The following is a 27241-nucleotide window of genomic DNA, read 5'->3' on the forward strand; positions in this document are numbered from 1 at the left end:
CTTATTCAAGGAATGTTTTCTTTGAATTCCAGAACATACTTGTATTTAAAGAGATGTTTATTTATGTTTTAAAGTTCGTGTTTATTATGGTGAACCGCTTATTGCACGAAAATGATGACAAGAGACAACAGTGTCAAGACACCTCTCGACGACACAAATTGTCAAAGGGATGACAGTAAAGTGATACATTATGATGAATGACGGTGGATATTAGCAATGACATAGTTATCAATTCTGGAGTTTTGGAATTTATCTATTTAGGTTTCTAAATATTAGATGAGTTTATGTAGAAAAATTGGTTCTTGCTGATGGAGAGGGTCTATTTGAATGTTTTACCGAAGAATATCATTTGAAACTGATCATAGAGGGAGATGACACCTGCTGCTGCTACACTTCTGAATATATTTGCCCCACACCCCTTAAAGAGGGAAGCGGAGCCCTCAGTTTTCAAGATTTGCTGGAAGCAGTCGTAAGAGCCCTTGTATTTGACGGTTTGACCAGAAGTCATCATCATTCTCCTTCGAACGGTATCAAGCGGGTACGATATGGTAGAGGCAGTAATAGTGATGATCCAACCAAGCATAAACGATGCAGTAAAGGAGTTAGACATCTTGCCCACGAGGAGTGTTGGTTTCAAGGTATCATAGAGGCCAAAATAGAGGCCTCTATAGATCATGATACCCAGAACAGAGGGTGCAAACCCACGATACAGGCCTGCAATACCATCTGTAGCAAACGTCTTTCTGTAGACGTCGAGTATCCCATTGAACTGTCTCTGTGGCATCGGTGCGTCGAGGCCTTTCGAGAGACGCTTCTTAAGGTCCCTGTTAGCACTGGCATCGGCCGCCATTCTTGTCCTGGCGTAGTCTAGTGAGTACACGAACCCCAGCGACAGTGCGCCTGCTGCACCACCGGATGCAACGTTACCTACAAACCATTTGAAGTATCCATCCGTCTCCTTCTTGTACCCGAAGAGTGCCTTGATCTTATCTTTGAAAGCAAAGTTCAAGGCTTGCGTCGGGAAGTATCTGATCACATTGGCAGTATTGCCTCGCCAGAACGACAGGACCCCTTGAGATTGGGCAGTCGTTCTGAAACAATCGAGTATTCCTGTGTAGCGGTGGCTCAGAGTGCCTTGCTTGATCATTTCATCTTGATTCTGTATCATCAACTTCACTCGTTCTATCGGAGCAGCACCAGTCTTCGCAATAGCTGCTGACACACCTCCCATGAGGAAGTCTGTCAGAAAACTTGTTTGCTTCACCGATGTTACTGTATTGTTGTTAGTGGACATGCTGTTTACTATGTGTCGTAAAATATCTGTTCAATTGACATTCGGATATTTGAAGCATTATAGTCACAACATATAGTGAAGTAAATGGGATGATAAGTTTATATATGTGTAGAAACACATTTCATTGAAGAGCTTGATAAACATCGTTGGTGATTTTGAGGCATCCATGCCATGTGACCGTATCCTTAATTTATAAACCGGTGAGTACCTTAGGAGAGAACCTTCTGACACAAGGATGCCCTTTCACGGTCCACAATTTAACAGTCACATGGTAACGATGCCATCCATATACACATCTTCCATCTGTACAACTGCACAAAACAATATTTGGATGTGACAGTGACACCACCGTCAATTCCTAAGCGTTGCATCGCATTATTTCAGCAGGAAACATCACAAACAAACCTACCAAATGACCAAACATGACTCACCACAGCAGCCTCTGTATCAGCACGATTGGGCTATCTGAAGTTATAACTGATTGCATCCCAGGACACCAACCATTTCAAACGAAGTTACCGGTATAAAGGGCATCGACCTCATCTCTTATAAGCTCTTGCAAGCTCAGTTGTAAGGTCGTTCCGAACGACCCCACCGCTTAAAGCCTTCGCAAGTTCTGGATATTGAAAAGTTCGAACTACCAGGTTCGATGAAGTGCTATAAAGTGATAATTAGTAATTAACAATCAATGCTAGAGATCGACGTGTGTTGTATTTGGTAGCTTGGATTGTTGACAAGTTGTATTGCATTTGTGTCTGATAGAGGGTCTCTGAATTTGTTGATCTATATTGAATTCAGTGGTGAAGAGAACAGAAATACACTGTGAAGCCAAGAGAGAAAAAAGACACCATCGGTTGGGTTGTGAGTTAGGATGTCGGTTGAAGGTCCAGCGGCTCCAGATAGAGCAACTTGCAAATGTAAATGTTGCGTGAATAATTTGAGGAAACATAGGAGAGAACAAGCTCAATCGCGCTTGAAGCATGTTAGGGGTCGGTTTTTGAAGAGACTGGATACGAAGGACACCAGTTACAAGATGATAACATCCATTGAATATTTGAATAATAAGTATGGGTTGAAAAAGACTTATTATATAGAAAAATTCATCAAATGCATTCATAAGAAAATTGATACTGATGTCAATAAGATCAGCGACAATTATGTTGATTCATTGACTCCGTGGGTAAAAGTTAAATTGTTTTTCTTGTTGATTGCTTTATCGCAAAGAGGGGGACCTGAGTACTGGTTAGAGAAGTCAGATGGCCATGCTTATGAGCCTGAATCAGATATGGTTGAAGTTAATGATGCTGATGGCAAGGAGAGTAGCGATGAACCAGTCGAGCAGAGTTTACGTCAAGATAATGAAGAGTCAGGGAAATCAGTAGAAAGTAATGCCACCGAGACTAAACAAACAAAGAATAACAAGGATGAAAATGCCAGTAGTAAAAAGGATAGCAAGATTTGCTACACCTTGGCTGAACAGGTCATGAGACAAAATATAAAACAAGATTTCACTGAAGAAGCGTATACTGAAAATTATGTGTTCTCATCGATTTGGGCAAACTTCATGGAAGGTTTAATAAACCATTACTTGGAAAAAGTTATCATACCACACTCAGAAATGAAGGTTTGTCAACAACTCTATAAGCCAATGATGAAAATTATTTCACTATATAATGAATACAATGAGCTTATTGAAAAGAGTGAGCGGAACGGCTTTTTACCTTTGGCTTTAAACGCAAATAACACAGGCGACAATGAAGAAGCTGAAACGAATGTAACACTAGAGGAAGATCTAGATAGAAGTCTTGCAAAAGATGGTGTATTGTCGGAATCTCAATGTGGAGGACAGCTATTGAATGTGGAAAATGAGGATATGGTAACAAAGGAAAGGCTACACAAAGCACAGAAACTTTTATGGCAGGCTCGACAGGATATTCCAAAGACTATAAGCAAAGAATTGACTTTGTTATCTGAAATGTATTCGACATTGTCTGCAGATGAACAGGATTACAAATTAGACGAGTTTGTAGGCTGTGCAGAAGAATATATTGAACTTGAATATTTACCAAGTCTTATTGACCTATTATTCAAAAACTCCGGCACACATCAATTCTGGAAAATAATGATCGTCTTAGAACCCTACTTTTATTATATTGAAGATATCAACGATGAGGAAGAAGGTAGCGACATGTATTACGATAACGACAAGTTAAGTGACGATGTCATATATGATGATGATGATCCTTCTAGGACATTTAAGCCTGACCCAAGAGTAATCACATTAGAAAAAATATGCGAAGTTGCTGCTAAACAAAAGTGGATATGATATATTCTTCTATCCAGTTACATTGTCCTAACATTTTAGATATTGTATCTTCATAATTATATAAATTTATATTAATTGTTAAAACATTATTTTATTAAGATTGTTAATGATATTATGTTTTAAATTGTAGTAATAAACTGCCTAACGGTATACATATAGAAAATTTCGCATAAATATAATTCAGATGTTACTGTTTAATCTGATTTTCTAGTACTGTAAGTTGGTAGCTCGCTATATTTACGGTTCTTTAAGTTTTTGTATTTACTCATTTCAGAAATGTTACCAATGACACGATGCTTCTTTTTTAAAGCCTTAGCAGTGACGTTAGAGAAATCTCTGTAACCTTTATTGATTCTGATGAAGAGGTACATACAGAAAACAGAAACAAGAACGGCAGATGGAATGGAGATGGCAATGTAATACCATTTCTTACCGTGTAAACCAGCTTGTTCCAACTCTCTTTGTTCCTTTGATTGCTTGAAAACACGAGAACCTTGAATAATGTAAACAAACAAACCATTTTCGAATAAAGAAAAGTCAGCATCAGTGATGTAGTTAGGTTGAATGGAGATCATGATCTTTCTCTCAAATGTACCGGCTAACCAGTCAACTTGAGGAACCAATGGGAAAACACCGTCGACATTATCTAGCCATTCACTTGAAAAGAATGTCGTGCCGTCCTCGGTAGACTCATCGGTTCTCTTCTTGTTATGGTAACCCTTTTCATAAGGATCTTCAGCGACATAAGTTAAATGAATTTTGACCTTGTCAGCGTACTTGTTTGTGTTTGGATCCAAGAAGAAGCGCGTGTACCATGTGAGGAAATAAGTGTTATCAACTTTCAATTCGTTGTTTTCATGAGGAGTGCAGAATGGTGCACTTTTGTCGTTCTTAGCTTTACCCTTTTCAAAGTAACGATCTGGAACACATCTGATAATTGGGTTCAAGTTCACATAGGTACCGTCTTCCGGAATAAAAATTTCCTCCTCGTGTACTTCATCTTCCTTCATATTGTGTGCCTTCAAGTCTTCATAACTGTACGTCTTTGTTGTGACATCCATGAAGTAAGTAGAATAATCTGGTCTAGCCTTTTTCGTGATACCATTCTTCAATTCCGGCTTGATTGTCACGGCTTTACCGTTATTCTTCAAAGAAACCCAAGGTTTCAATGGGTTCTCTGGAGTTTCAGGCTTCGCACTGAAAGTAACACCATCGATGATAGTTGGAGTCACAATCTCCACCTGAGACTCATAAATAGTTCGAATCCATGGCTTGGGCTGCTCGGTGGTCGTAAGCTTCTCCTTAGGTTCAATAACTGGCTTATAAGCAACGGCAAACTCGCACGCAAGTAACCCTAACAGAATTCCATTGGATCCAGTAAATTTCATGGCGACGATATTCACGTATTCGTGTAGTTACAGCTCTCTTCTTGTTCTTGCTCTGACACAACAGTATTCACAGATAAAAATCGGTGCTTGCTCGACTCCCAATCCCTGACCTAACCCCTCCAATGGACCAACGACACCCAAAGCATTGTCTTTATATATGCACTTGTCTTCTGATTACTGCAATTTGACCTGTCATTGTTTCCAAAATCGCGTACTCAAAATATTTCACGCAGGCGAGGAAGGGTAAACACAGCAGCATCGCAAGGTCATCGAGTTGGGTGAAGTTGATGAGATGAGAAGAGGCTTCCAGTTATAAATAAGTGGGTTGTCGTGTCCCTGGGTCTCGATGGGGGGGCATGGGGAGGTGAGCGTAGATCAGCATTAGAGGTAGCTTTGGTGCTAGATTGTTCAGCAGAGTGTCTCCGTTTGCAGGTCCAAGAAATATTGATTCCGCAGTGTTGGGTATGTATGGTGATGAAACTGTTCAATTGGTGAGGAATAACTTGGTTCATAACTTGTCGTGGAGCGATGTTGAAGTGTTGGAGAAGTCGACGTTTGATGATGGGTTGGCCCTTCAAGTTATTCGTGCACAGCCTTCCAATGAAGTGTCCCAGGACGATGCGCAGGATAGAAATGCAGATGGGTTCGAATACATTGTGCCTATTGAAATGTCCCAACATTTAGCCAGTTGGCTGACTGTTAAGATGATGGAGGATATCTTTGTCAAGATGTTGCCTTTGGGGACGAAAAGGTTCATTATGGCTGTGGTCAGTGACGACGGGACGGTGATGTTCTATTACGTTTACGAAGGTGTGCACAAACCTAGAAGAAATTGATATGGTGTGTGCATGGATCTTTCTTTTCACGCTATTTAGTCACTTGTGTTGCCAAGTGGGTTCATATGTAGCTTGCTATATAATTGTATAAAGTCATAATAATATTGCATTGTTCTTTAAAGTATGGTTTTCTTATAGTGATACCGGATTTGGTTCCTGAGTTCAATGATTCTATTTTGTCAAATAATTTCTCATACTCGTTCTTGTCTACGTCGACGTCTTTTAAAAGATGTGTTTTGATCTCTTTATAGTTGGGAAGTTGGGACCAGATGAACACATTTGCCAAAAACAGTAGTTTTACCACGGAGGTATGCATGCTGTCACTGTTTTTCAGTTGCGAACTGATTTCTGTGTATTTCTTGTAGACAGCATTAACTCTGTAGAGGAACGTTGCATTGTGTTTGATGTTTTGTAACTCTTCTCTCTGTTTTCTGGCAGCCGCATTCTTAATGGCAAACGTCTTGGACTGAGCCATGTTCTCCACCGCCTCGCTCTGTTTTGCATCCACCTCTTCAATTGTGACATCCTCGTAAGTCGATATCTCCCCGTTTCCATCAGGCACATCACCGATCCAGTTCTCGATTCTTAACATAACTTCATTACGTTTCTGAGAGGGTACAATGTTCCACAATGGCCAGTACAATAACTGTGAATACAGGTTTCTCGTCAGTTCTTCAAAGTTGCGTTTGTTCACATACAATTGGTACTCTGTCAACTTATTGACATCAGAAATAACGTACTGGAGCAAAGCTTCTTGCAGCAACGTCTGTTTTTCGTTTCCACCCCTCAACGATACCAACCGTTTCGATATATCTCTATAGGAGGCAGTCTTTTGGCCACTAGACAGATCTACCATCAATGGCAACTCCCTAGTGGGCGAATTATCCGCATTATTGGAATACACAATGGTAAATTCAATGTCTGTATCATTCAGATAGTGACATAACAGCCATTGTAAAGCAATGCTCTCAGCAGATAAAACCGAGGCACGATTCCCAGAACCCCATAAATGAAACTCGTACATCTCAATATAACACAGGTTTAGATACCACAACGTAACTCAATATTATAACCTAGTTACTCCTTTGCAACTGGTCTGAAACAAATGTGAAATAGTGAAACCGTTGAATCCAAATTCACCAAACTGAATCGCTCCACTGTCCTAATCGATTCTAATCGCGATACTACACCGTCACACTGAACTTCGATGAACAGATTGCATTGCTAGTAGCATATCCAGTGGCCTCTTTTATAGAAGTATAGGTCAGTTCCAGCATTAACCTGCTCTTCGATCTTCGAACAGTTGCCCGGCTGTGGTGTTTTCGCATCAAATTTCAATTTTAACTAAAAGGTTTAAACACTTCAGAACCATTTTGATATATAAGTTGAATTATTCATTTTAAATAAAGTGTTTGAATGGTTTTGGACTGTCTCAAAACAATTAGATTCAACATCCCCACGGTTTAAAATAGGTGCATATTATTATTATTGCTTTGTTTCCTCTTTCTTGCTTGGTTTTGATTGAGTTTAATTGAATTCGCATTTCAAGTTTTTGGATTTCAGAAATTATATAAACATAATATTTGTTATTATTTAGTTCAAGATGAGTAATGATCAAGGAAATGAGATTAAAACCTCAGAGGACGTTACTCTATTGAAACAGAGGATTGAGGCATATCCGGAGGATATTCTGTCGTATTTGAACTTGGTCAAGTTCTACGAGAAGAATGAGATGTATACTGATGCTAGAGAAGTTTATGATACAGTGAATGGATTGTTTCCTTTGTATTCCCCGCTATGGACTATGCAGTTGAATGATGAGTTGATAAGAGATGAATTTGAAATTGTGGAGAAGAAACTGGCTAAGTGTTTATCGGGAGATTTTGAGAATAATGATTTGGCGCTATGGTCGACATATTTAGACTATGTTCGTAGGAAAAATAATATCATCACAGGTGGTCAAGAAGCAAGATCGGTCGTCATAAAGGCGTTTGATTTGGTCCTTGAGAAATGTGCTAGGTTTGAACCAAACTCATCTTCTTTCTGGGATGATTACTTGTTGTTTCTAGAGCAATGGAAACCTGTGAATAAATGGGAAGAACAGCAAAAAGTCGATATGATTAGAATTCTTTATAAAAAGATGCTATGTGTTCCATTCGATAATTTAGAAAAGATGTGGAGTAAATATACTCAATGGGAACAAGACGTAAATAATTTGACTGCTAGAAAATTCATTGGTGAAATTTCATCAGACTATATGAAGGCCCGTTCTCTTTATCAGGAGTGGTTGAATTTAACTAGAGGTCTTAAAAGATCTTCTGCATCCTATTTGAAACATGCAAACAACAAAACCGTACCAACAGCACTATCACAATACGAGATCGATACTATTGATGGTGATGCGACGTATTATAATTCAATTAAGCAACTACAGATTTGGCTAGGATGGATAGACTGGGAAAAGGAAAATAAACTAGAGTTACCAACTGAGGAGCTGCAAAATAGATTAATTTACGTATATAAACAAGGTATCCAATATATGATATACATGCCAGAAATATGGTATGACTATGCTATGTTCACTACAGATATGACTAAACGTGAAACCATTTTAACTGTGGCCACTAATGCCAATACCTGTTCGCCATCTTTAGTATTCAAGTTGATTGAGTGCCATGAAACAAAGAATAATACAGAAGCGGTTCAAAATTGTTTTGAAACTTGTACTGCATCGATAATGAAACAATATCAAAACTCGCTTCTGTTAGCAAATGGTGACGAGAATGATCCCACAGTATACAGAATTAGACACAAGTTGACTTATGTGTATTGCATATATATGAACACAATGAAGAAACTATCTGGATTATCTACTGCAAGATCAGTTTTTGGTAAATGTCGTAAATTGAAACAAATAATGACACATGATATATACATTGAAAATGCATTGCTGGAATTTCAAAATCAAAGTGATTATAAGACTGCATTTAGAGTTCTAGAGTTGGGTTTGAAATATTTCCAAATAGATGGGGTTTATATTAACAAATACTTGGATTTTCTTATTTTATTGAATAAAGATGCACAAATTAAAACTTTATTTGAATCTTCTGTAACTAAAGAGATAAATCAAGTACACTTGAAGTCAATCTATAAAAAAATGATTGCATATGAGTCGAAATATGGTAATGTTGATAATGTGTATGCGTTGGAGAAAAGATATTTCGAAACATTTCCAAACGAGAAAAGAATTGAATTATTTACTAACAGGTATCAAATTCAAAACGAAAATCTATTAAAGAAACTAGAGTTGAGATACTTATATAGAGATGAGCCCAATGAAAGTGATCCCTTCGAATTAGATAACAATTCAAATCCTTTGAAGAGATCATTGGCACAAGATAAACAGGATGAAATGAATAAAAGACAAAAAAATGGACTTCATGTGCCAAAAGATATAATTCAACTTCTATCACTTTTACCAAAACGTCAATACTTTAAGACTGCATTTTTAGACCCAAAAAAACTGGTTAAGTATATTAATGAACAAGTTGAATTACCAAAGCCAAATTAATAGTTTGTCTGTCAGAAATCATAAAATCAACAAGCATTGAAAATTATGTGCATATAATATATTTACTTTAATAAAATACCATGTATAATGAATCTTTATTCAGATAGAATGATGTAACTGTTATGTTCATAAACAGATGTAATCGGTGTTAATTTCAGTTATTAAATTTGAAACAAAACTGAAACATTAATTATTTTTAGAATATCTGGCAAAACAATCATTATCAACTTCAAATAATATATATATATATATGCATATGTATGTTTGTATGTGTATATCGTCGCCAATATATATGCTCACTATTATCTGTTGAAATATCTTACTGCAAGACTTTGGTCAACACCTCATCGTGCTGGTCATAATCATGAAATGAAAACAATAAAATTGTATTTTAATTTGATTCTCAGTATATATTTTTTGACATGCAATGCACAGGGAACTGGTACAATATTAAACCGAATTTCACAACAACAGAACCCAGCTAATCTTGATGATATCAATAACAGATTCCCATTTCTTCAATCCAATTGTGTCAAAGAAGCATTAAAAGAATTGATGCCAGTATGCCTAAAACATGGTTTTGAATATGTGTCATCAGACTTGAAAGTAAGAACCGCTGTTCAAATGTCATTATGTGAGTTTAGAGAATCAGGAATTGAGAATATCCCGAGAGAATGTGAATTATCTGAAGGTACAGAAACATTGAACTGCTTAATAGAGTTGGAATCATATCCTCAATGGTGGACTACATATAGCGGAAATTTTCAGAAACTTTCATCCATATGTTTTGAATATTCTTTACCATACGAAAAAGATCAAATCCTTCAAGTTTTCATGAATGTAACAGATCTCTTTGGTAACATTAATGCAGATCTAGCTTCAGATATGGAGCATTTGAGAAAAGAATCAAAAGCCAATTCTGACATAGTCAAAGAAAATTTTAATGACTTATTCGAAGACTTAGAAGATACATTAGATGTAATTATTACCGAACTTAGGAATCAAAATGTAGCTGATGAAATTATGAATATTAGAGAAGAAAATCTAATAATCTGGGATAAACTAAGAAACGATACTAAAAGCTCTTTGGATAATCAAAAATTCTATCACGAGTACATGCTTCAGGAAATGGAAGATTACTTTAATGAAATAAAGCAAAAAGTTTCCTTTCAATCTGAACTCATAGCATCTGAGGCAATCTCTTCAACTTTGAATATCTGGAAAGCAGAAATTGATAAAGAGTTCGCAAATATTACTATTACCTTAAACTCCACGATGCATCTTCTCGATGATATAGGTTCTAAAATTGGGGATTTCGACAAGCAAGTTGATAGCATATCAAATGTTTTCAAAACATTCAACAAGTTAATCTTCTTTGTTCCGCAATATATTTCAAAACTGAATATAAATATTATTTGGACTTCTATGTTATTTTCTGGATATGCAGTTTCAAAGGTTAACATCTTAAAGCAAATATTGTTACTACCTTTTAAACTACCCATTAACTCGTGTATACTAAAGTTATCTATTGCTTTGGTAAGTACAAGCATATTAGGAACAAAATTAGGAAGTAGGATTATTGAATAGTTAATAACTTTATTTTCCAAAATTTTAATAATTATATTATGAATACAGCATTAAGCATTATTTCGATGTATATTTCATTATATGTAAGTCTAACCCCTTCATCGACACAGCACGTTTGTGGACATCTGATATTGCTGGTACAACAGTGCTGCTTGATGAAACAGATCTGCTAGTCTTATTGGAAGTTTTTCTTACACCAAAAAACCAGGAGGAATTTCCTTTGTTTACCTCTTTGTTCTCTTCTTCAGACTGTTCCTCTTCTATTTGTTCCATTGTGCTATCCATAGATGAAGAAACTGAAGGTCTTCTAAAACTATATTTCTTTGAATTCAACTCTGTGCGTGACCTGTCGGTACCGGCCTTGAATGGCTGAGAATCGCTTAAGTTTGAGAAGTGATCAAGTTCTTTCTCCATTATAGTGTTAGAGGTCGATAATTGTTTTAATTGTAATTCGAGATTAGTTATTCTATCTAATAAATGTGAATTTAATGTTTCTATACTAGCGATATTAGATTTTATTTGATCATTTTCTCTCTTTAATACCAATATATCTTTTAATTTGTCATCTAAAGACAATTCTGTATCAGCTAATTTCTCACATTTTTCCATCAAGGTTTGAACAACATTTTCATATGATGTTTCATTCCTTTCAGCACTATTATTTCTGACTGTTTTATTATTCTCTAACATTGGGGAGGGGCTGGCAAGTTTTGGGGACACCATTAATTGAGTTAATGTATTAACTTGAGCTTTTAATTTTGCGTTTTCAGATCTTAATTTATTTAACTCCTCCAAAACAATTGATTCTTCTTTATTAGTTATTATAGATTTTAATTCTTCAATTTGTTTAACGGACTCTGCCTGTTGGATTTTGAAATTATTCTCTTTCAATTTAAAATTTTCTAATGCAATTGATAAAGTTTTGTTTTCATTTAACCCAAATTTGTTTATCTGTGGCACTGTTTTAGAATCCTGTAAAATGGTTCCTAATTGTAAAGCTTCGATTATGTCGTCATATTGCTCTGGGTTCATGCTGATTGTAAATAGAAAGTTAGTCTTACAATTTCCACCAAGTGGTTCCTTTAATAATTTTCCTAATTTGCTTGAATCATACGGCACTGAATTTTCCAGGCTAAATTCGTAATTCTTATAGTCACTATATGATAATTTTGATAATGATGTTATAATGTTCTGGACTGATTTAATAGATGAGTTTATCCTTTTTACATCTTCCGAATTAACACCACTTGAGTTTTTTCTATCAATAAGATCTGAACCAGCCAAATCTACTAAGTATATGGAACTAGATGTTGTTGACTCATCGAGTTTATCGAGCTTTTCAATGTTAATATTGAATATTGTATTTGTTCTTGGAAATGAATTGTCATGTTTAGAATTCAAGACACTCATTGCTTGGTTAAAATAATACAAGGTTTCTTTAAATGAAGCAACATGAACTTGTCGAAGGTTATCAACAGGTAAACCTTTATGTTCAGATACATGACGTATTTTCAAATGTGGTAGTTTTGTCAGGTTTTGTGGGGCTAAAAGATCGACGACTTTATCCAGCCACACTTCCAGAAATGATATTTTAACGATGAAAGTATATTTTGCATTTGAGTCTGTGACACTCTTATTTATTCTTGAGAATAGATCCTTAAAGATTATTTGGCCCAACCCAAAACTATCGTCAACATCATTCCCATAAAGAGAATATGTTTTACCTGAATATTTGGGGCCATATGTTACTAAGGCGGTATTATAACCTTCCATAGCCTCATCTATCATCCCAGTGACTATTGTGTTCCCGATTAAGTCTATATTGCTATCTCTATCAAATATATGAGTAAATTCAAAAGAATTATTACTATTCGGTAGGCTGTCGCCATTCATCTTGTGATTATTGTTTACTGGAATTGTATTAACTGTGCTTCGTACCTCTATAGAGTTACAATCTTTATTGGTCTTATACGTAATTGTCCCATTATCTGTGTCATTATTATGAATACGTAAATAAGCACGAACAGGTTGTGGCTCTTCAAGTCCAGTAAAAGCCATCAGCGAATCTGGGCTGACCTTACTCTTCGAATTGGTATACCAATACATGTTGGTGTTATTATTCTGTAACCTCCACAAACTCACACTCAAACACACTCTGTATTGATGAAAGCTCAACGATAGTGTCTCAACTGTTTAACAATGCTCGTCCTTTAATCGATTAACGTTTTATATTTTGCGTGTTTCAGAATTAAGGAAGTGGAAATTATAATAAATTGAACAGTAATAAGTATCTGATTATAAAAACAGACAAATATGAAATCACTATATAGTTAACAATTGGTTAACCTAATTCAGGTTATCACTATAGCTCTCAAATATTAACACAATTATTACTTATAGGCATTTGCCAAAGGTTTTAAATAACTTCTTCAAATTTGTGTTGTGTACACAATTTTTATATAGTGAGTCGTGTTACGATGCTTGTTTCTAAGCTTTAATTTAACAAATTTAGATATGTTATTAAAGAAACTTGTCAAAAATGAAACAACTTATACAAACATATATGTATGTGCGTGTGTTTTCTTCATCTGTATTCTATTGGTTTTATAATTCTATATAATTACTTATTTATTGCTTGAGATGAAAAATCGATAAGTAGTTCATGTATCGATTAAGTGATTTGTGGATCGTGTCTAAAATTATAATAGAGTCACTTCATAAAGCACAAATGGTTCATACTCTGTATCAACTATAGTGGCGTACTGGTTCAAAGAGGTATCTTGATGGTTGATGTTTCCCTTTTTATCTTTTGCAAACGCATTACCACTCAAATAACCGAAACTTGAAATTAATTCATTCTTACATTTCGTTAGTTGTTTTGGCGGAACGTTAACTATTTTTGTGTTGAAATGAGGTGGTAGCCCATAACGCAGAACCGATTCGACGTATATTCTCAATGCTTTGATGTGGAACCAGTTGATGAAGATGTCTGCGTAGGCTGTTTTTGCTAATCTAATCAATTGAATTTTCAGAGAGTGTTCCAGTTTTGCAGCTGAATCATGTTCCTTCTTTAGTTGGTCGATCAGTTCTTCTGAGTAGTTGAACTCACGTGGGATGTACTTGCGCTCTCGTGCGGCTATGTTAAATTTATTTACTGATTTCTTGAACAAATGGACGTTGTAAAGAATATATTCTGCATCCTTTGCAATGACAGTAGCGGAGCTTGGCACAATATTATCGGCCAATTTCTCGTAATTTTCCTGGAAATCGTCTTTCAAAGTCTTTGGCACAGCCACTAAGATAGTGGTCAAATGTTCACTATTCAGGATGAAATCCTCGGGTTTCACTATATCGTGAAGCGATCTCACCGAAAGATCCCCCGTCTTCTTCCTCTCGGCAGCTTGTAAACTAGTCTTTGAATTGTTGTAGTTTGTGTAGGTAGCCCTCACGTCGTTGTCTAGTTGTTGTGATTCGGTCGAGATTGCATCAGCAAGCTCTTTAACTGATTTATCCAGTCTATATTTCCTTGTCTCCCATTGGAAGTTTGACAAGTAACTGTAAACATTGACGTTTCCAATGGAGATAGTCTTGAACGCATTTGTGTTTGTCTCTTGGAAATTCGACAAGATTTCAACGATCTTATTGACAGAGTTAGCCATATTGGTATCCATTTTAGTTAACTCTTCGGAATCCACTATTAAATTGTCTAAGGAACCAATTTTAAATTCAGGAATAATAAAATTATTGATATTACAAGAGCCATCCAATAGGGAGCTTTCTAACCATTGGTTGGTGTCCCTAGAACCTGCACCATTTGCAGGTTTAGCGTTCAACGGCAAGGAGAGTAATATAAACTCATTAGAAAGTGACATTTTCGATTAGCAACTTCAGACAATAGAGTATTCAGTGTAAGGATGTAACAGTTTTCCTTTTAAAACCTCAAGGCCCAGAATCAAAATCAAAAAACCTAGCGAGATGGAATACGGAATGGTCAAAAGAGAACAGTAATCAAAGTAAATAAGTCACATATAACGCATAGTATAAATATACATAGAGAGAGAAAGGTTGTTTAATGGTTTAAAGTAGTTGTTATTCATTAAATGGTAAGGTTTCTTGTTCAAACCTTTCCTCATTATGAAAGAGTTGGCTGCTTAAACTTGTTGCAATGCCCGTAATCACTCCCAACGATGTGTGTGGGCTTCTGAGAAACAAATCTTGAAAAGTGAAAAATTATTTTTGCGATGAGATGAGATGAGGTCTAAGAATTAATACTCACTCTCTCTGTCTTTAGAAAAGTTTAAAAGATGTAAAGGATTCAATTTAGTTAATGGTTCCGTGCTTTATATGTGAATGTGGTTTATTTGCCAAATATTTTGGTGGATTCTGTTTTTTGTTGAGTTAAAAATCGAGAACAAGAGCCGTTGACGATACCCTGTATACACGCAGATATATATATGTATATACTGAAAAATGGCATCCAATTCTCTTGAGGAACGTTTAAGAAATAATTCCAATGCTTTTGATGGTCTGTTGGCGTTGATTCCTGCTAAGTATTATTACGATGAGAAAACCCAAGACCAGTGGAAGGCTAAGAAGAAGAGCAAGAAGCAGAGTAAGGAGGATAAGGTGAAGAAGCTGGACCCGGAGAATTCTGGGAGTGGCGATGAGGGTGTCACTGCTTTGGATGCTAAGATACAGAGAGATAAAGATGCTAAGCCTGTGGTGCTTCCAGGTGAGAAGTTCAAGATGCAGAAGATAAAGGCCGCCAGGGACCAAGAGAAGAAGGAACAGAAAGAGCAAGAGCACGAATTAGAGCTGGAGCAAGAAGGTGACGAGGAGTTGGATGTTGTGTTCGATGATGAAGGAAATGAGGTACAGGATTCAGTTGCCGCAACTCTGCAGACCCAGATACAAGCTAAAGAAGAAAAGACACAAGAATTCGAGGCTGTGAAATCCCAAAAGCAACAGCAAATCGAAGCATTGAGAGCTAAATTGCAGAATAAAATTAAAGAAATGAAACAGAAGAGGAAAGCTCCTGGTTCAAATGTCCAAGGAGCCCCATCTTCAAGAGAAGCTATACTGCTACAGAGAAAACGTAAACTTGATACTAAAAAATCAAAGAAAGATCAGCAAGCTCAGGAGGCCGACTCGGACGCCTCCAACTCTTCCGATGACGATGATGTCAATGGCGATATTGATAACGATATCGTTTTGCCAAACAAGAAAACTAAACTGGACGGCGATTTGACTAAGGATATCATGTTCCAAAATATTGTATTTGATGACGGTGATAAAGCCACTTCAGATTTACAAAGAATAAGAAAAGCAACTAAAAAGAACGGTCCATCAAGAAATGATTTCAGAGCACATTTGAAAATATTAGAGACAAAAAAATCAAAATTGGAATCCAAAGACGAATTAGATCAGATCAGATTAAAGGAAAAAGAAAAATGGCAAAAGACTATGCTACAAGCAGAAGGTGTGAAGCTGAAGAATGACGAAAAAATGCTGCGTAAAGCTATAAAGAAAAAGGAGTCAAAGAAGAGGAAATCTGCAAACGAATGGAATGAACGTAAGAGAGCCGTCGAAGCAACCATCTCAGAAAGAACTAAGAGAAGAGAAGAAAATTTACAAATTAGAAAAGATAACAAAAATAAAAAGAGATCTAAACAGCAGAAAATGAAACGTAAATATACAGGTTCAGTTAAACCAAATCTACCGAAAAAGCAGAAGCGAGCTGGATTTGAAGGTAGTTTGAAGTCTAGTAAAAAAAAATAGTACCTTAATCGTTAACATTCCTCGAGAATAAAAAGTATAAGAAGTTTTGCCATATTATCTATTTATTTTCTTTAGATTTGCTACATCACACTAGCCTCCATAATTACTATAATATGTATATATAATAACTCTAAAGATTTATAATAAATGATAAAATACATTATATCGACGACTGCATTTACAGTTCCATTAAAACCACTTAGCTACTTGAGATTGCATGGATCATCAAATTGACTTGATTTAAAATATATATCATAATGTAAACTGCATTTAGGATTAAATGCTGCATTGCAATTAGGGCACGATAACCCCTTATGCTTAGCATCAGAATCACGATACAGTTGAAAAGTCATTTCATTTTTACAAACACCACAGATAACAACCTTTGTGTTCGATTCTGCGTCAATATCATAGCGTTGAATAGGGTGGTCTGCAGTTTCTTCATGACAACTGTGACAACAATAGTAGGAATCACAACATTTAAACTTAAATGCTATAACATCGAGTTCAGAATTCCAATGAATGCATCGAGATTGGTCATCCACCATGAGACCCTTGATATAGGGATCAGTCATCACCAAGTATTAACTTAAACCACTGGTAAGTTCTTTGAGCTCTGTGATCTAAATGAACTACATAGAGGTCAATTGGCTATCAATAAATATGATTCATATATAGTTTTTTTATATTTAGTATTTAATCTGAGGTTGTTAAACTTTCAAATCTGTTTCTGGGCACGGAAATATTAAAATGGTAAACCCACAAATAAACAGAAGTGAGATTTAAACTGTTAATGTTAGATACAAACGTAACATCATTGAGATCAATAATACCAAGATTTAGTAGCTAGTTAAAAATGTTACTATTAAGATTAATGGAAGTGATGCCTTAAATAAATGAAATTAAGCTATCATTTATCTATAACTATTTTGTAATATAAAACAATATTTATATAGATAAATAATAGTCTTGTGTGCTTACGTGTTTGTTTATGCATGGTTGAATATCTTTATTTCTTTTTGAATGCAAAAGTGATTATATTATACCACTCTTTTTAAAGTTTTGTTGAATAATTAAGTCAGTGACGGCACTTAAAACAAATTTCATTGTCTCAGTGTCAGTAGCACATGTCCTTTTTACATAAATTGGCTTATTAGTTTTGTTTAGACCTAAAAATATATTTTCAAAATACTTGATACCTTCTTTGCTGTCTCCTAGTTTACCTTGATAGCTAGGGAAATATTTTCTGATTGGGACTCTTTTAACCTTCTCTTCGAATAAATCTGTCTTGTTTAAAAACAGAATAAATGGAGTATCGCGGAACCATTGAGAGTTCACTAAAGTGTTGAACAGCATTATCGATTCATGCATTCTATTTACTTTTTCATCTTCAAATAGCATTTGATCGTATTCACTTAAAGCCACTATAAAACATACCGCACTTATTCCTTGGAAACAGTGAATCCATTTCTTTCTTTCAGATCTTTGACCACCTGCATCGAAAACTTTAAATTTAGAAGAACCGATGTTGAAATCAGTTTCCGTGATACCAGTTGTCTTAATCCTCCCTTTCAGTATATCTTCATTTGTACAAACGTATTTTTCTTGTGCAAATTTCTTGATGTTGTCAAAGTAGTATGACGATGAGCCTTCCAATTGGAATTCATTAGCCCTCCCAAAACATTGCTGTATGCCGCTGTCTTCTTTCCATAGTTTCTCAATGGCCATTGCAATCACATCATTTTTAGAGCATGAAGTAGGCGACTTAGATTTTGTAGATGCATCGCACTTGATGGCGATGAACATCTGGTCGTCTCCAGAATCGCTTAAATCCTTTGATATTTCCTCGTAATCGAAATCCGAGCTATGTTTCTCTAACAACTCAGTCTCTACGTCGATATCCAATGCTTGGGCTTCACCAGTACTCTCGATTCTTCTCTTCTTCTCTTGCCTTTCAGAATACTTCAAGACGTAGTCATTCAAGAATCTTGACCCCCCTGCCACAGATGCATCGATAGTTTCCAGAGTATTTGTGTTCAATATGACTCTCTTACATTCGAATAACTCTCTATTTTTCTCTGGATCATCGCAATCCAGAGATATGCCCAGTCTTCTTGCCTGTATGATTAATATTTTCATTGATTGAAGTGCGTCTGCCCAAATTACTTGAGCGTATTGCAATCTCTCCTGATGAGAAAAGCCACCATGATGCAATAAATTCAACTGTTTCAAAACGGTACTCTTACCAGATTCACCAGCACCCAGTAGCAATAATCTCACTTGGTTCTTCTCTTTCTGCTTGTCCATCAGCAACTGCTTCTCAATAGCATCGTTGTTCCTCCTACTCTGCAGAAATTCATCCTCATAGTCGTCGTACGCCGACGTGCTTGCTGTACAACCCATACTAAATATTACTTATCGATATAATCTCTTGTTCAATAGACTGCATCGAAAACAACAAGAAAAAAAGAACAAATACACAGCCAAACAAAACATTTCAGTCAATTTCCCACTCTGACCAAAAGCACCGGTATATTTATATCACAAACTGATAAACGATCGATTGTCATTCATTAATCCATCAATTGAAAAGTTTTCTGGCCCCATACTCAAAATAACAGGAGCAAGCAACCATTCATGCTGTAATTACCTAAAAAGGAAGCTCTTTTCGAAACCTGAAACAGTCTGAGACATTAAGAGAGTTGACCTTAACAAAGTTTTCGAGACAGAGAGACAGAGAGACAGACACAAGAAATCCGATTCTTCCTGCTCCAAGAGCTTCATCCGCACGGAAGAACCCAGATCTCACAATGCCGAGAATGTGATGACGACAACGAGATCTGAAACAGAAAGTTTGAAAAACTTGAAACACTTTTTAACATGACTCTGACATAAAAAAAGGAGATTGCATTAAAAGCAAAGGAAGGATAGAGCTTGTTGTTTGTTGGCTATTGCAGACGCACCGTGCAATTGAGACCCTCACTCGGAATCTTAAATGTTCGTAGTTAAGATGATGGTGATATGTGTTTTTTATTCGTATATTTATATATGCTCTTGGGTATGGGTGTTTTCTTTCAATCGAAGCGTAGTTTGACCGATGGTTGATCTGTTTCAGAAATGTGAGGTTCTGTGTCAATCTTTTTGCTTCAGTTTCTACAACTCTTGTTCTATGTGTTTTTTTTTTGGCTTATAATTTGTAACTTTTAGGATTTCGGTGGTCCCTGCGCGGTTTTCTAGTTGTTTTTCTTTCCTTTTTAGGCTCTTTGCTCTCTCGACACATTGAAATTTGGAAAGTTTCATTTGTTAAGTACAACCTGAGATACAATTCTGATTAGTAATTATGTAAAAGTTTAAAACGACCTGCACATTAAGGATACGGTTTCTTATTATTACAAACACACACGTAAGAGACCAGTATAAAAATATCAATAACTTTTGACTGCTTAACAAAACTTCTTATACACTATTTTGGTGACTATGGGGGACGATAATTCAAAAGATAAATCTACAAGCAGTTCATGGATGGGATACATTTGGAATACGGGGGGTTCAACAACACAGGGAATGGCGACTGTTGATGAGCAATCGAAGTGTCCGGTCAACCATGGGAATATTATAAAACCAAATGTGGGTGGATGTCCCGTTGATCATCCAAACATCAAGGTCATGCCTCCTGATGCAAAATGCCCTGTTGATGACGATGCTAGAAAAATATGGTTGCAGAAACAAGCTCTACAGCCTGCACTGCTACATGATGTAGAATGCTCTTCGGATGAAATTCCACAGACTCCTGTATACAAGACAGACGTGAAGTTACCAGATGAACGAGAAGTATCTTCCATCCCAAGAACAGGTCATGGTTCTAATTGGATTTATCCTTCAGAAAAACAGTTTTACGAAGCCATGATTCGCAAGAAGTGGAACCCAGAGGCAGATGATATGAAAACAGTCGTGCCATTGCATAACTCAGTGAACGAAAGAGTATGGAACTGCATTAAGAATTGGGAAACCGCAGAAGAAAATGATTTGAAACTAACAAGTTTTAAAGGTGATGCCAAGAAAGTCACACCAAGAGCGTGGATTAGAAGCAATATTTTAGGCTTATCTAAACCATTCGATAGACACGACTGGACTATCAATAGAAATGGTAAAGAAATCGATTATGTTATCGATTTTTATAGCACTGATGATGATGACGGCAAAAAGAATCCAAATGCTACTCCTTCAATATACTTAGATGTTCGTCCAAAGTTGAACAGTATTGAAGGAATCAAGATGAGAGTGATGAAGTCTCTAGCATTTCAAAAAAACGAATAATAGTGAACACATTGATATGAGCCTGTATATACGATTAAATATTCAAACAATATATTACACCGATATAATCCACACCAAATAACTAAAGTTATAACAATTTTTTATTAGCTACAGTTAACTTATTTGTATGTAGTTATTTACTATATGTACATGAATTATGATAGTGTACTCTCGAAAAATATAAATGAAGTGTAATACTTGCAAAACTAGACGAGAGCTAGAAAGCTAATGTATCAAGGCGCATTGACTCCCACTACTAATTAGATTTTAGAACCATTATTGCCAAATGTTTGACCCATTTTTTGCATGTTCTCACCAACTTTAACGTTAGCTTCAAAATACTTAGCAACACATCTATCTAAACAGCTAGCTTCGTTCTTATCCAAAGCACCATCGGCATAGTTGGTGCTTATACATTTCTTATGACAGTTATCCACTAGTTTATTGAACATATCAGTGACTAAATCTAATTCCGATTCAGCATTTTGAATTTTTTGTTCTGATGTTAATTGTGGTTGGCCACCTCCTAATCCGAATAAAGACATGTTTAGTGAATATAATGAACTTAATGGGTTGTCTTTTTAAACATAACAAATACTGCAATTATACAATAAATTACATGATTGAACTGTCTATGCTTTATAAATATACTTAATTGTTTTAAATGAATAACTATAACTGGTCAGATTGTAAATAAATTTAATTTCAATATTAGTTAAAAAATTCTAAAGCGAAGTTTATTGTTAAGGCGGTGAATGGAAGGAAAAGGCGTTTAAGGAAAGGTGATCAGAACGTACAAGACGAGTAATTTGTCAGTGTTATCATGCAATGGTTAGTTGTATTCAAATGATAAACACAAGATATAGGAGAGGATAGCTTATGTTACTGTTTATTCTTGTAATATATGTGATATCTAGACTTTTTTACTTCTAAGACAAGACTTGAAAGGCAAAAAAATATGAAATAAAAAAAAAAACCATTTACATTGGCATTATAAACTAAGGGTTATATAAAATACATGTTTTTATATTGTTACTTAGCGAAGTTTTTAACATAACTAATTGTGCTTTCCTTTAATCTCTTCATCGTCGTCGTCATCATCATCATCATCATCATCATCATCATCATCATCATCATCGTCGTCGTCGTCGTCGTCATCGTCATCGTCTTCTTCATCGTCGTCTTCTTCATCGTCATCGTCGTCGTCATCATCATCATTATCATTTTCATCTTCAATGTCGGCATCACTAGCGTCAAGTTTATTTGCCTCCGTACTTGCACTCTCTTGTTTCAAGACTGCTTTTTGTCTTTCTAATCTGGCTTTCTTAATTTCTATTATTTTTTGTCGTATTATTTCAACTATTTCATTCCATTCGGTCATACCACCCATGCCAATATCACCACATATTAAAACTTTCTCTACTGGTCGTAATATAATAACATTAGGCATATCTTCTTCTAATAAAGATAAATGCTTTTTGGTCATTGGATTTGTGTACATGAACGTATTCATTGCAGGTGCCACAATTAATGGCGCATTTGATTGCCAACCTCTGACTGTTTGTGTCAATAAATTATCACAAATACCATTTGCTATTTTAGCCAACGAATTTGCAGAAAGAGGGGCAATTAAAAAAAGGTCAGCCCATTTCCTTAGTTCATGATTTAATATTAAATCTCCTAATTTGTTACTCCCGGACCATGCATCTTCCTCTCTCCAGATGTTTACATGGGAAGAAATTTTTAGACCTTTCAAAAAATGTTCAGCAGGTTTAGTCACAATTAGCTGAATGGAAATTTCCTCTGGCGTATATATTTTAAATAATTTGTCAATCAGTAAAGGTATTTTGATTGTGGCAACAGAGCCCGTAGCGCCAATTAAAATATGGAATTTACCGTCATCTTCCTTTGATAAGAAGTCTGTAAATGGAATATGAGGTCCCGTTGGTGGTACAATCCTTGCTTTTGCGTTTGGCTTGATTGCAGGAATCACAGGAGTTAATACTGGCGATTGTTTCCCGGTCTCCTTACCATTAGTGGCGTCGAAATAAATAAAATCACCAGGCATGTGAACTATGCAATTTTTTTCATCAGTAGATTTCTCATCTTCTTTGTTAGTTGACATCCCTCTCATATTGGAGGGATTCAAATTATTTTCTTTACTTAGGGTACTTGTCGAGTTATTTGCATCGTCGTTTTTCATTATAGTTTTATCATCAATAGTAGAAGTCATATTATCGATACTCGCATTATTAGTCTTGGTAGCATGTTTTGTTGAACTGTTAATTAAACTGTCGCAACTTCCATTCGGGGAGGTCAATTGAGAGCCTTTCCCGTTTGTTGGTCTCGAAGATATCGAATACCTGTGTTTAGGATGTTTTTCGGCCTCAGAGACAGTAAAGGATACAACAGTACTAGTCACAGGGGATGCATCATCAGTTAGCAAAGACTTGGCATTTCTTTTAGGGTCCTTCTCGTTTCCATTCTCCTCTCCTGCACCCAACGAAATTTTATCCTCGAAATTCTCGCCAGACTTCACCAAACTTAAAGTCCGTTCCAAACTATTTGACTCCAACACTTGTACAATCTCAGGAACTTTTGCAGAACCTTTAATATTCGTTGGAGATGCCGATCTACTATATAAAATAGAAATCGGTTGCGGTAGCTCATCGGTCTGTACAATCGGATCACCGACACTCTCCACAACGTTTCCTCTATTCTTGGCGCTCGTACAAGAAGTTTCACCCATTTATCTAATAAAATTTAACAAAATAATTTCAATTTAAACTAAGCTTTCCCAGTTAGTATTTTATTTTCACTTGTCTAAACACTCTATCTTTAGAAGCTTAGAACGGCACAATCCGCAGGCAACGAACTCGATCGATCTTCTCAATAAGAGAAAAAATACCACACACACAGAGAAAGCAAGCCTGTAAAACCTAATTTACACCTCTCGTCCTTATAGTCACTATTTTAACTTCTTGAATCAAGACCGACATGGCAAGACTATTACTTCTAATTTGAATGGCTTCTTATATGGTAGGTTTTACTAATCGATTGTGCTTTATCATTGTCGCTCATTTGATCTTTGAAGGCACCTCAGTGAAAAATTTTGGAACCGGGTAACAAGCTGGAGGAAGTGTCAGTAATTCGTGAAACGACACAGTGGCATACAGTGATATAGGTAGTTGGAATGAGTACAACTAGTTATTAAGAGCTTTGTTTTTATTCTGTTCTATTACGATTGTTTCTTTTTCGTTTTTTATAAAAATAGTATATAAGTAAATAGAAAAATATTGGTGAGAGTTTTCACACTAGATAAAGATGTCGGAGTGGTTGCCATACAATGAGTTGCCTTTGTAGAATGGTAGTTGGAAAGTAGAATGATTTGTGAGATCTTTTCCAGTTTTAGTTGTCGTTATATCATCATCGTCATTGTTGTCGTTGAGAGTAGAGGTTCCGGAGACGGTCACTTTATGGGATGTTGCTGGCGTAGTCAAAATGTCCTTGGTGGCATCGCAGATACCTTTACCAGTCGCCGATTGACCAGCTACATCGTAACCAATTATGGACAAAAATGAGGATTCAATGTTTTTGAAGAAGCTTCTATTTTCAGTAGGTTCCTCATCCATGTTTGGTACACCCCTCTTGTCACCGGGACTGTTGTTATACATTGGTGTGACGTCGATACTGGTCGAACATATACTGATTCCGCTGTTGTTGTGGTCTTTGAGTCCGAACGAGTATTCTTTGCTGTTTCCCATATTATTGGACTTGTTGCTATCATCATCGAAGTTAAATTGGAACTTCACAAGCTTGTTCCTATCGTTTCTCAAAGACCTCCTGAAATTGACCATCGATTCTTCCTCTTCTTTCTTTGAGTAATGTCCCATACCTGTATTGCTTGACTCTGGGACATTTATTGCTTGTTCCAAACTGCGAGAAAACTGGCAATAGTTAAACTTGTCATTCGCCATAGCAGGATACGGGGCACTGATGGGTGTGATACACACAGAGTCGAATGAATGCACCCTATGAGACTCCTCTGAGCACTCTTTTGACACATCTCTGTCGGTTATAGCTGCAGTATGTGTTTCTAAGTCAGCACTAAACAGCGTATCTGGAAATTTCCCTTTCTCAAGCATGTTTCCAATGCAGTGCTGCTCGTCAGAAGCCCCATCATCGAAGCTTGATTCCTGCTGCCTTACTTTTTTTTTGTTCTTCCACCATCGAAAGGTATGATACCTTTCTTCTTTGGCCCCATCATTTCTACCCAATGATCCATACTTCAATGCCATACTATTCCGGAACGTCTGTCTCAACCCCCTCTCAGTGCTCTCTTCACGATAACTACTCGAAGACCCACTACTGGTCCCTGTGCCACTGATGGTCCCTGTGCCATTGATTGCCACTGTTCCACACTCAGTTCCAGTTTCACACTCAGTTCCAGTTTCATGTACATTGGGCTCCACCAATCTTCTATGTCTCCCGAAATGTTTCCTCCAGAAATGCCTTTTTTTCCTAACTTCATTGTCTCGAGAATCCATGACTGTGTCAATTCGATATCTAGATAGCTATATACCCAACTCATCATCTGAGACACACAAACACCAACTATGCCCATCTCAAAACAGACATGCATGTACACATTCATTTATATATTGGTATACCAATACGCATACAGCCACAAATCATTTGTGTCACTTGTCTGACACGAACGACAACCACCAAAAATCTGAACATCGCTAATCGCGTATTTAGTGAATTACACCAAAACTGTTTAACAGGAATCCATTGATCTAGAAGTGAGTAAGCTATGCTTTTAGAAAGGATAGAGTATTTAAGAGGCAGACAATTACAGAAGAGGTGAGTGGATGAGAGAGATATTAGAGAGCACCCGCGCATTAGTAAGATGCTAGTCACTGAGACGGTTAGTAGTGGTATAATTGCTGCATGCCGAGTGCTGAATAATAGACAACTCGGTGCTCTGGCTTTACGAATAGGGTCTGCTGTGGGTATTAGGAAAGATGAAAGGGTTGCAAACATTGCGGAGCAGATTAAGCTATTACATTCATTGAGCAAGATTAGAGAGCAAAAAGGCATGTTGAGCGTCACTTCGATTGACATTGGGATTGCAAACTTTGCATATTGTCGAATGGAATGGTCGAAAGGAAGCACGGCGCCGACTCTCATCGAATTGGATAAAGTGTCATTGCAAAGGCAATTTGCACACATACTTGCGGCAGATAAGTCTCTGAGTGCGCCAGTTACTGCGGATATGGGCTTTGAGCTGACTGAATCGTTGTCTAATATTTCACAATTGCCGGATATCTTTACTATCGAGAGGCAACGAGCTCGATCTATGTCCTCGAAGACAGTGCTGGAGCCTGTACTGCGAGCAAACATCTTGGAACAGGTGCTGTTTTCCGGTCTGGTAAATAAACAGCGATGGAGCCCTGGTATGCGAGATCGTTACAAAGTGCTGTCGTCAGACCCCCAACGAATGACAAAATATTGGTGTGAAAGAAAAGATACCTTCCCCGTGCACATTCAGGAAACTCCTCAGTATTTGAAACTAATGATCAAGAGGGCCACCTCAACCACTGCGAACACTAACAAGCTTACCAAGATGATCAAGATGTTTCTGGCGAAGGATGTGCTCCGAACAGCAGTGCACGATGAGCACCACTCACTAGTATCGTTATCACCAAAGAGCAGGCTTATATTCCAAAAAATCCCCAACATCACGACAATGGACTACAGTCTTTACGACACACTGGGGATGGACCCTTCACAATCTGGGGCAAGAAAAGACGATGATTTAGCAGATTCGTTCTTACATGCTTTAGCATGGATGCAATGGCTCCAGTCATTAGATCAATTAACACCACTTCTACCCAAAGATCCTGCCAATATAACTGCTGTCGAAAAAGAACGATTCATTCAACACATCAAGAGCTTCATGCCAAGTTTGGAAACGAAAGCTCATCGATAAGCAGCGAGTGTACACCGTTAACCCCAAGGGCCATCAGATCCTTCTTCTTTGGCCCTCATATGCAGTTGCTTAGAACTTGGTAACCCTTAATAGTGGATCACGTGCTATTTATTACCTCTTCAGGCGATTTCGCTTCCACAATAGGTAAA

General features: G+C 36.7%; 17 protein-coding genes across 17 annotated transcripts; 7 read left to right on the forward strand and 10 right to left on the reverse strand.

The window, feature by feature from the left end:
- Positions 1 to 319: 319 nt before the first annotated feature.
- Positions 320 to 1294, reverse strand: AAC1 (ADP/ATP carrier protein AAC1; the record flags this gene model as incomplete). Its single annotated transcript, XM_003688325.1, has 1 exon — positions 320 to 1294. The coding sequence occupies one exon, from the start codon at positions 1292 to 1294 to the stop codon at positions 320 to 322; it is 975 nt and encodes a 324-aa protein (XP_003688373.1).
- Positions 1295 to 2165: 871 nt separating this feature from the next.
- AAN1 (Aan1p) lies at positions 2166 to 3620 on the forward strand (the record flags this gene model as incomplete). Its single annotated transcript, XM_003688326.1, has 1 exon — positions 2166 to 3620. The coding sequence occupies one exon, from the start codon at positions 2166 to 2168 to the stop codon at positions 3618 to 3620; it is 1455 nt and encodes a 484-aa protein (XP_003688374.1).
- A 194-nt stretch (positions 3621 to 3814) lies between these two features.
- On the reverse strand, positions 3815 to 5008 carry PSG1 (Psg1p; the record flags this gene model as incomplete). Its single annotated transcript, XM_003688327.1, has 1 exon — positions 3815 to 5008. The coding sequence occupies one exon, from the start codon at positions 5006 to 5008 to the stop codon at positions 3815 to 3817; it is 1194 nt and encodes a 397-aa protein (XP_003688375.1).
- Positions 5009 to 5472: 464 nt separating this feature from the next.
- On the forward strand, positions 5473 to 5844 carry SEN15 (Sen15p; the record flags this gene model as incomplete). The annotated part of the gene is made up of 1 exon (XM_003688328.1): positions 5473 to 5844. One exon carries the CDS (start codon positions 5473 to 5475, stop codon positions 5842 to 5844), a length of 372 nt encoding a protein of 123 aa, XP_003688376.1.
- A 61-nt stretch (positions 5845 to 5905) lies between these two features.
- On the reverse strand, positions 5906 to 6868 carry SAM37 (SAM complex subunit SAM37; the record flags this gene model as incomplete). Its single annotated transcript, XM_003688329.1, has 1 exon — positions 5906 to 6868. The coding sequence occupies one exon, from the start codon at positions 6866 to 6868 to the stop codon at positions 5906 to 5908; it is 963 nt and encodes a 320-aa protein (XP_003688377.1).
- A 579-nt stretch (positions 6869 to 7447) lies between these two features.
- Positions 7448 to 9415, forward strand: RNA14 (cleavage polyadenylation factor subunit RNA14; the record flags this gene model as incomplete). The annotated part of the gene is made up of 1 exon (XM_003688330.1): positions 7448 to 9415. One exon carries the CDS (start codon positions 7448 to 7450, stop codon positions 9413 to 9415), a length of 1968 nt encoding a protein of 655 aa, XP_003688378.1.
- Positions 9416 to 9784: 369 nt separating this feature from the next.
- On the forward strand, positions 9785 to 11002 carry KAR5 (Kar5p; the record flags this gene model as incomplete). Its single annotated transcript, XM_003688331.1, has 1 exon — positions 9785 to 11002. One exon carries the CDS (start codon positions 9785 to 9787, stop codon positions 11000 to 11002), a length of 1218 nt encoding a protein of 405 aa, XP_003688379.1.
- Positions 11003 to 11059: 57 nt separating this feature from the next.
- On the reverse strand, positions 11060 to 13108 carry SMY1 (Smy1p; the record flags this gene model as incomplete). The annotated part of the gene is made up of 1 exon (XM_003688332.1): positions 11060 to 13108. One exon carries the CDS (start codon positions 13106 to 13108, stop codon positions 11060 to 11062), a length of 2049 nt encoding a protein of 682 aa, XP_003688380.1.
- Positions 13109 to 13701: 593 nt separating this feature from the next.
- VMA5 (H(+)-transporting V1 sector ATPase subunit C) lies at positions 13702 to 14874 on the reverse strand (the record flags this gene model as incomplete). Its single annotated transcript, XM_003688333.1, has 1 exon — positions 13702 to 14874. One exon carries the CDS (start codon positions 14872 to 14874, stop codon positions 13702 to 13704), a length of 1173 nt encoding a protein of 390 aa, XP_003688381.1.
- Positions 14875 to 15472: 598 nt separating this feature from the next.
- On the forward strand, positions 15473 to 16780 carry RRP14 (ribosome biosynthesis protein RRP14; the record flags this gene model as incomplete). Its single annotated transcript, XM_003688334.1, has 1 exon — positions 15473 to 16780. One exon carries the CDS (start codon positions 15473 to 15475, stop codon positions 16778 to 16780), a length of 1308 nt encoding a protein of 435 aa, XP_003688382.1.
- A 203-nt stretch (positions 16781 to 16983) lies between these two features.
- On the reverse strand, positions 16984 to 17355 carry HOT13 (Hot13p; the record flags this gene model as incomplete). Its single annotated transcript, XM_003688335.1, has 1 exon — positions 16984 to 17355. One exon carries the CDS (start codon positions 17353 to 17355, stop codon positions 16984 to 16986), a length of 372 nt encoding a protein of 123 aa, XP_003688383.1.
- Positions 17356 to 17815: 460 nt separating this feature from the next.
- GPA1 (guanine nucleotide-binding protein subunit alpha) lies at positions 17816 to 19183 on the reverse strand (the record flags this gene model as incomplete). The annotated part of the gene is made up of 1 exon (XM_003688336.1): positions 17816 to 19183. One exon carries the CDS (start codon positions 19181 to 19183, stop codon positions 17816 to 17818), a length of 1368 nt encoding a protein of 455 aa, XP_003688384.1.
- A 1074-nt stretch (positions 19184 to 20257) lies between these two features.
- On the forward strand, positions 20258 to 21097 carry CYT2 (cytochrome c1 heme lyase CYT2; the record flags this gene model as incomplete). Its single annotated transcript, XM_003688337.1, has 1 exon — positions 20258 to 21097. The coding sequence occupies one exon, from the start codon at positions 20258 to 20260 to the stop codon at positions 21095 to 21097; it is 840 nt and encodes a 279-aa protein (XP_003688385.1).
- A 260-nt stretch (positions 21098 to 21357) lies between these two features.
- Positions 21358 to 21642, reverse strand: TIM10 (protein transporter TIM10; the record flags this gene model as incomplete). Its single annotated transcript, XM_003688338.1, has 1 exon — positions 21358 to 21642. One exon carries the CDS (start codon positions 21640 to 21642, stop codon positions 21358 to 21360), a length of 285 nt encoding a protein of 94 aa, XP_003688386.1.
- A 512-nt stretch (positions 21643 to 22154) lies between these two features.
- CAB3 (phosphopantothenoylcysteine decarboxylase complex subunit CAB3) lies at positions 22155 to 23846 on the reverse strand (the record flags this gene model as incomplete). Its single annotated transcript, XM_003688339.1, has 1 exon — positions 22155 to 23846. The coding sequence occupies one exon, from the start codon at positions 23844 to 23846 to the stop codon at positions 22155 to 22157; it is 1692 nt and encodes a 563-aa protein (XP_003688387.1).
- Positions 23847 to 24411: 565 nt separating this feature from the next.
- On the reverse strand, positions 24412 to 25644 carry TPHA0N01730 (uncharacterized protein; the record flags this gene model as incomplete). The annotated part of the gene is made up of 1 exon (XM_003688340.1): positions 24412 to 25644. The coding sequence occupies one exon, from the start codon at positions 25642 to 25644 to the stop codon at positions 24412 to 24414; it is 1233 nt and encodes a 410-aa protein (XP_003688388.1).
- Positions 25645 to 26009: 365 nt separating this feature from the next.
- CCE1 (cruciform cutting endonuclease) lies at positions 26010 to 27092 on the forward strand (the record flags this gene model as incomplete). The annotated part of the gene is made up of 1 exon (XM_003688341.1): positions 26010 to 27092. The coding sequence occupies one exon, from the start codon at positions 26010 to 26012 to the stop codon at positions 27090 to 27092; it is 1083 nt and encodes a 360-aa protein (XP_003688389.1).
- Positions 27093 to 27241: the final 149 nt, after the last annotated feature.

This window comes from Tetrapisispora phaffii, chromosome 14, assembly GCF_000236905.1.
Source record: "Tetrapisispora phaffii CBS 4417 chromosome 14, complete genome".
In the NCBI taxonomy this organism is placed as follows: Eukaryota; Fungi; Ascomycota; class Saccharomycetes; order Saccharomycetales; family Saccharomycetaceae; genus Tetrapisispora; species Tetrapisispora phaffii.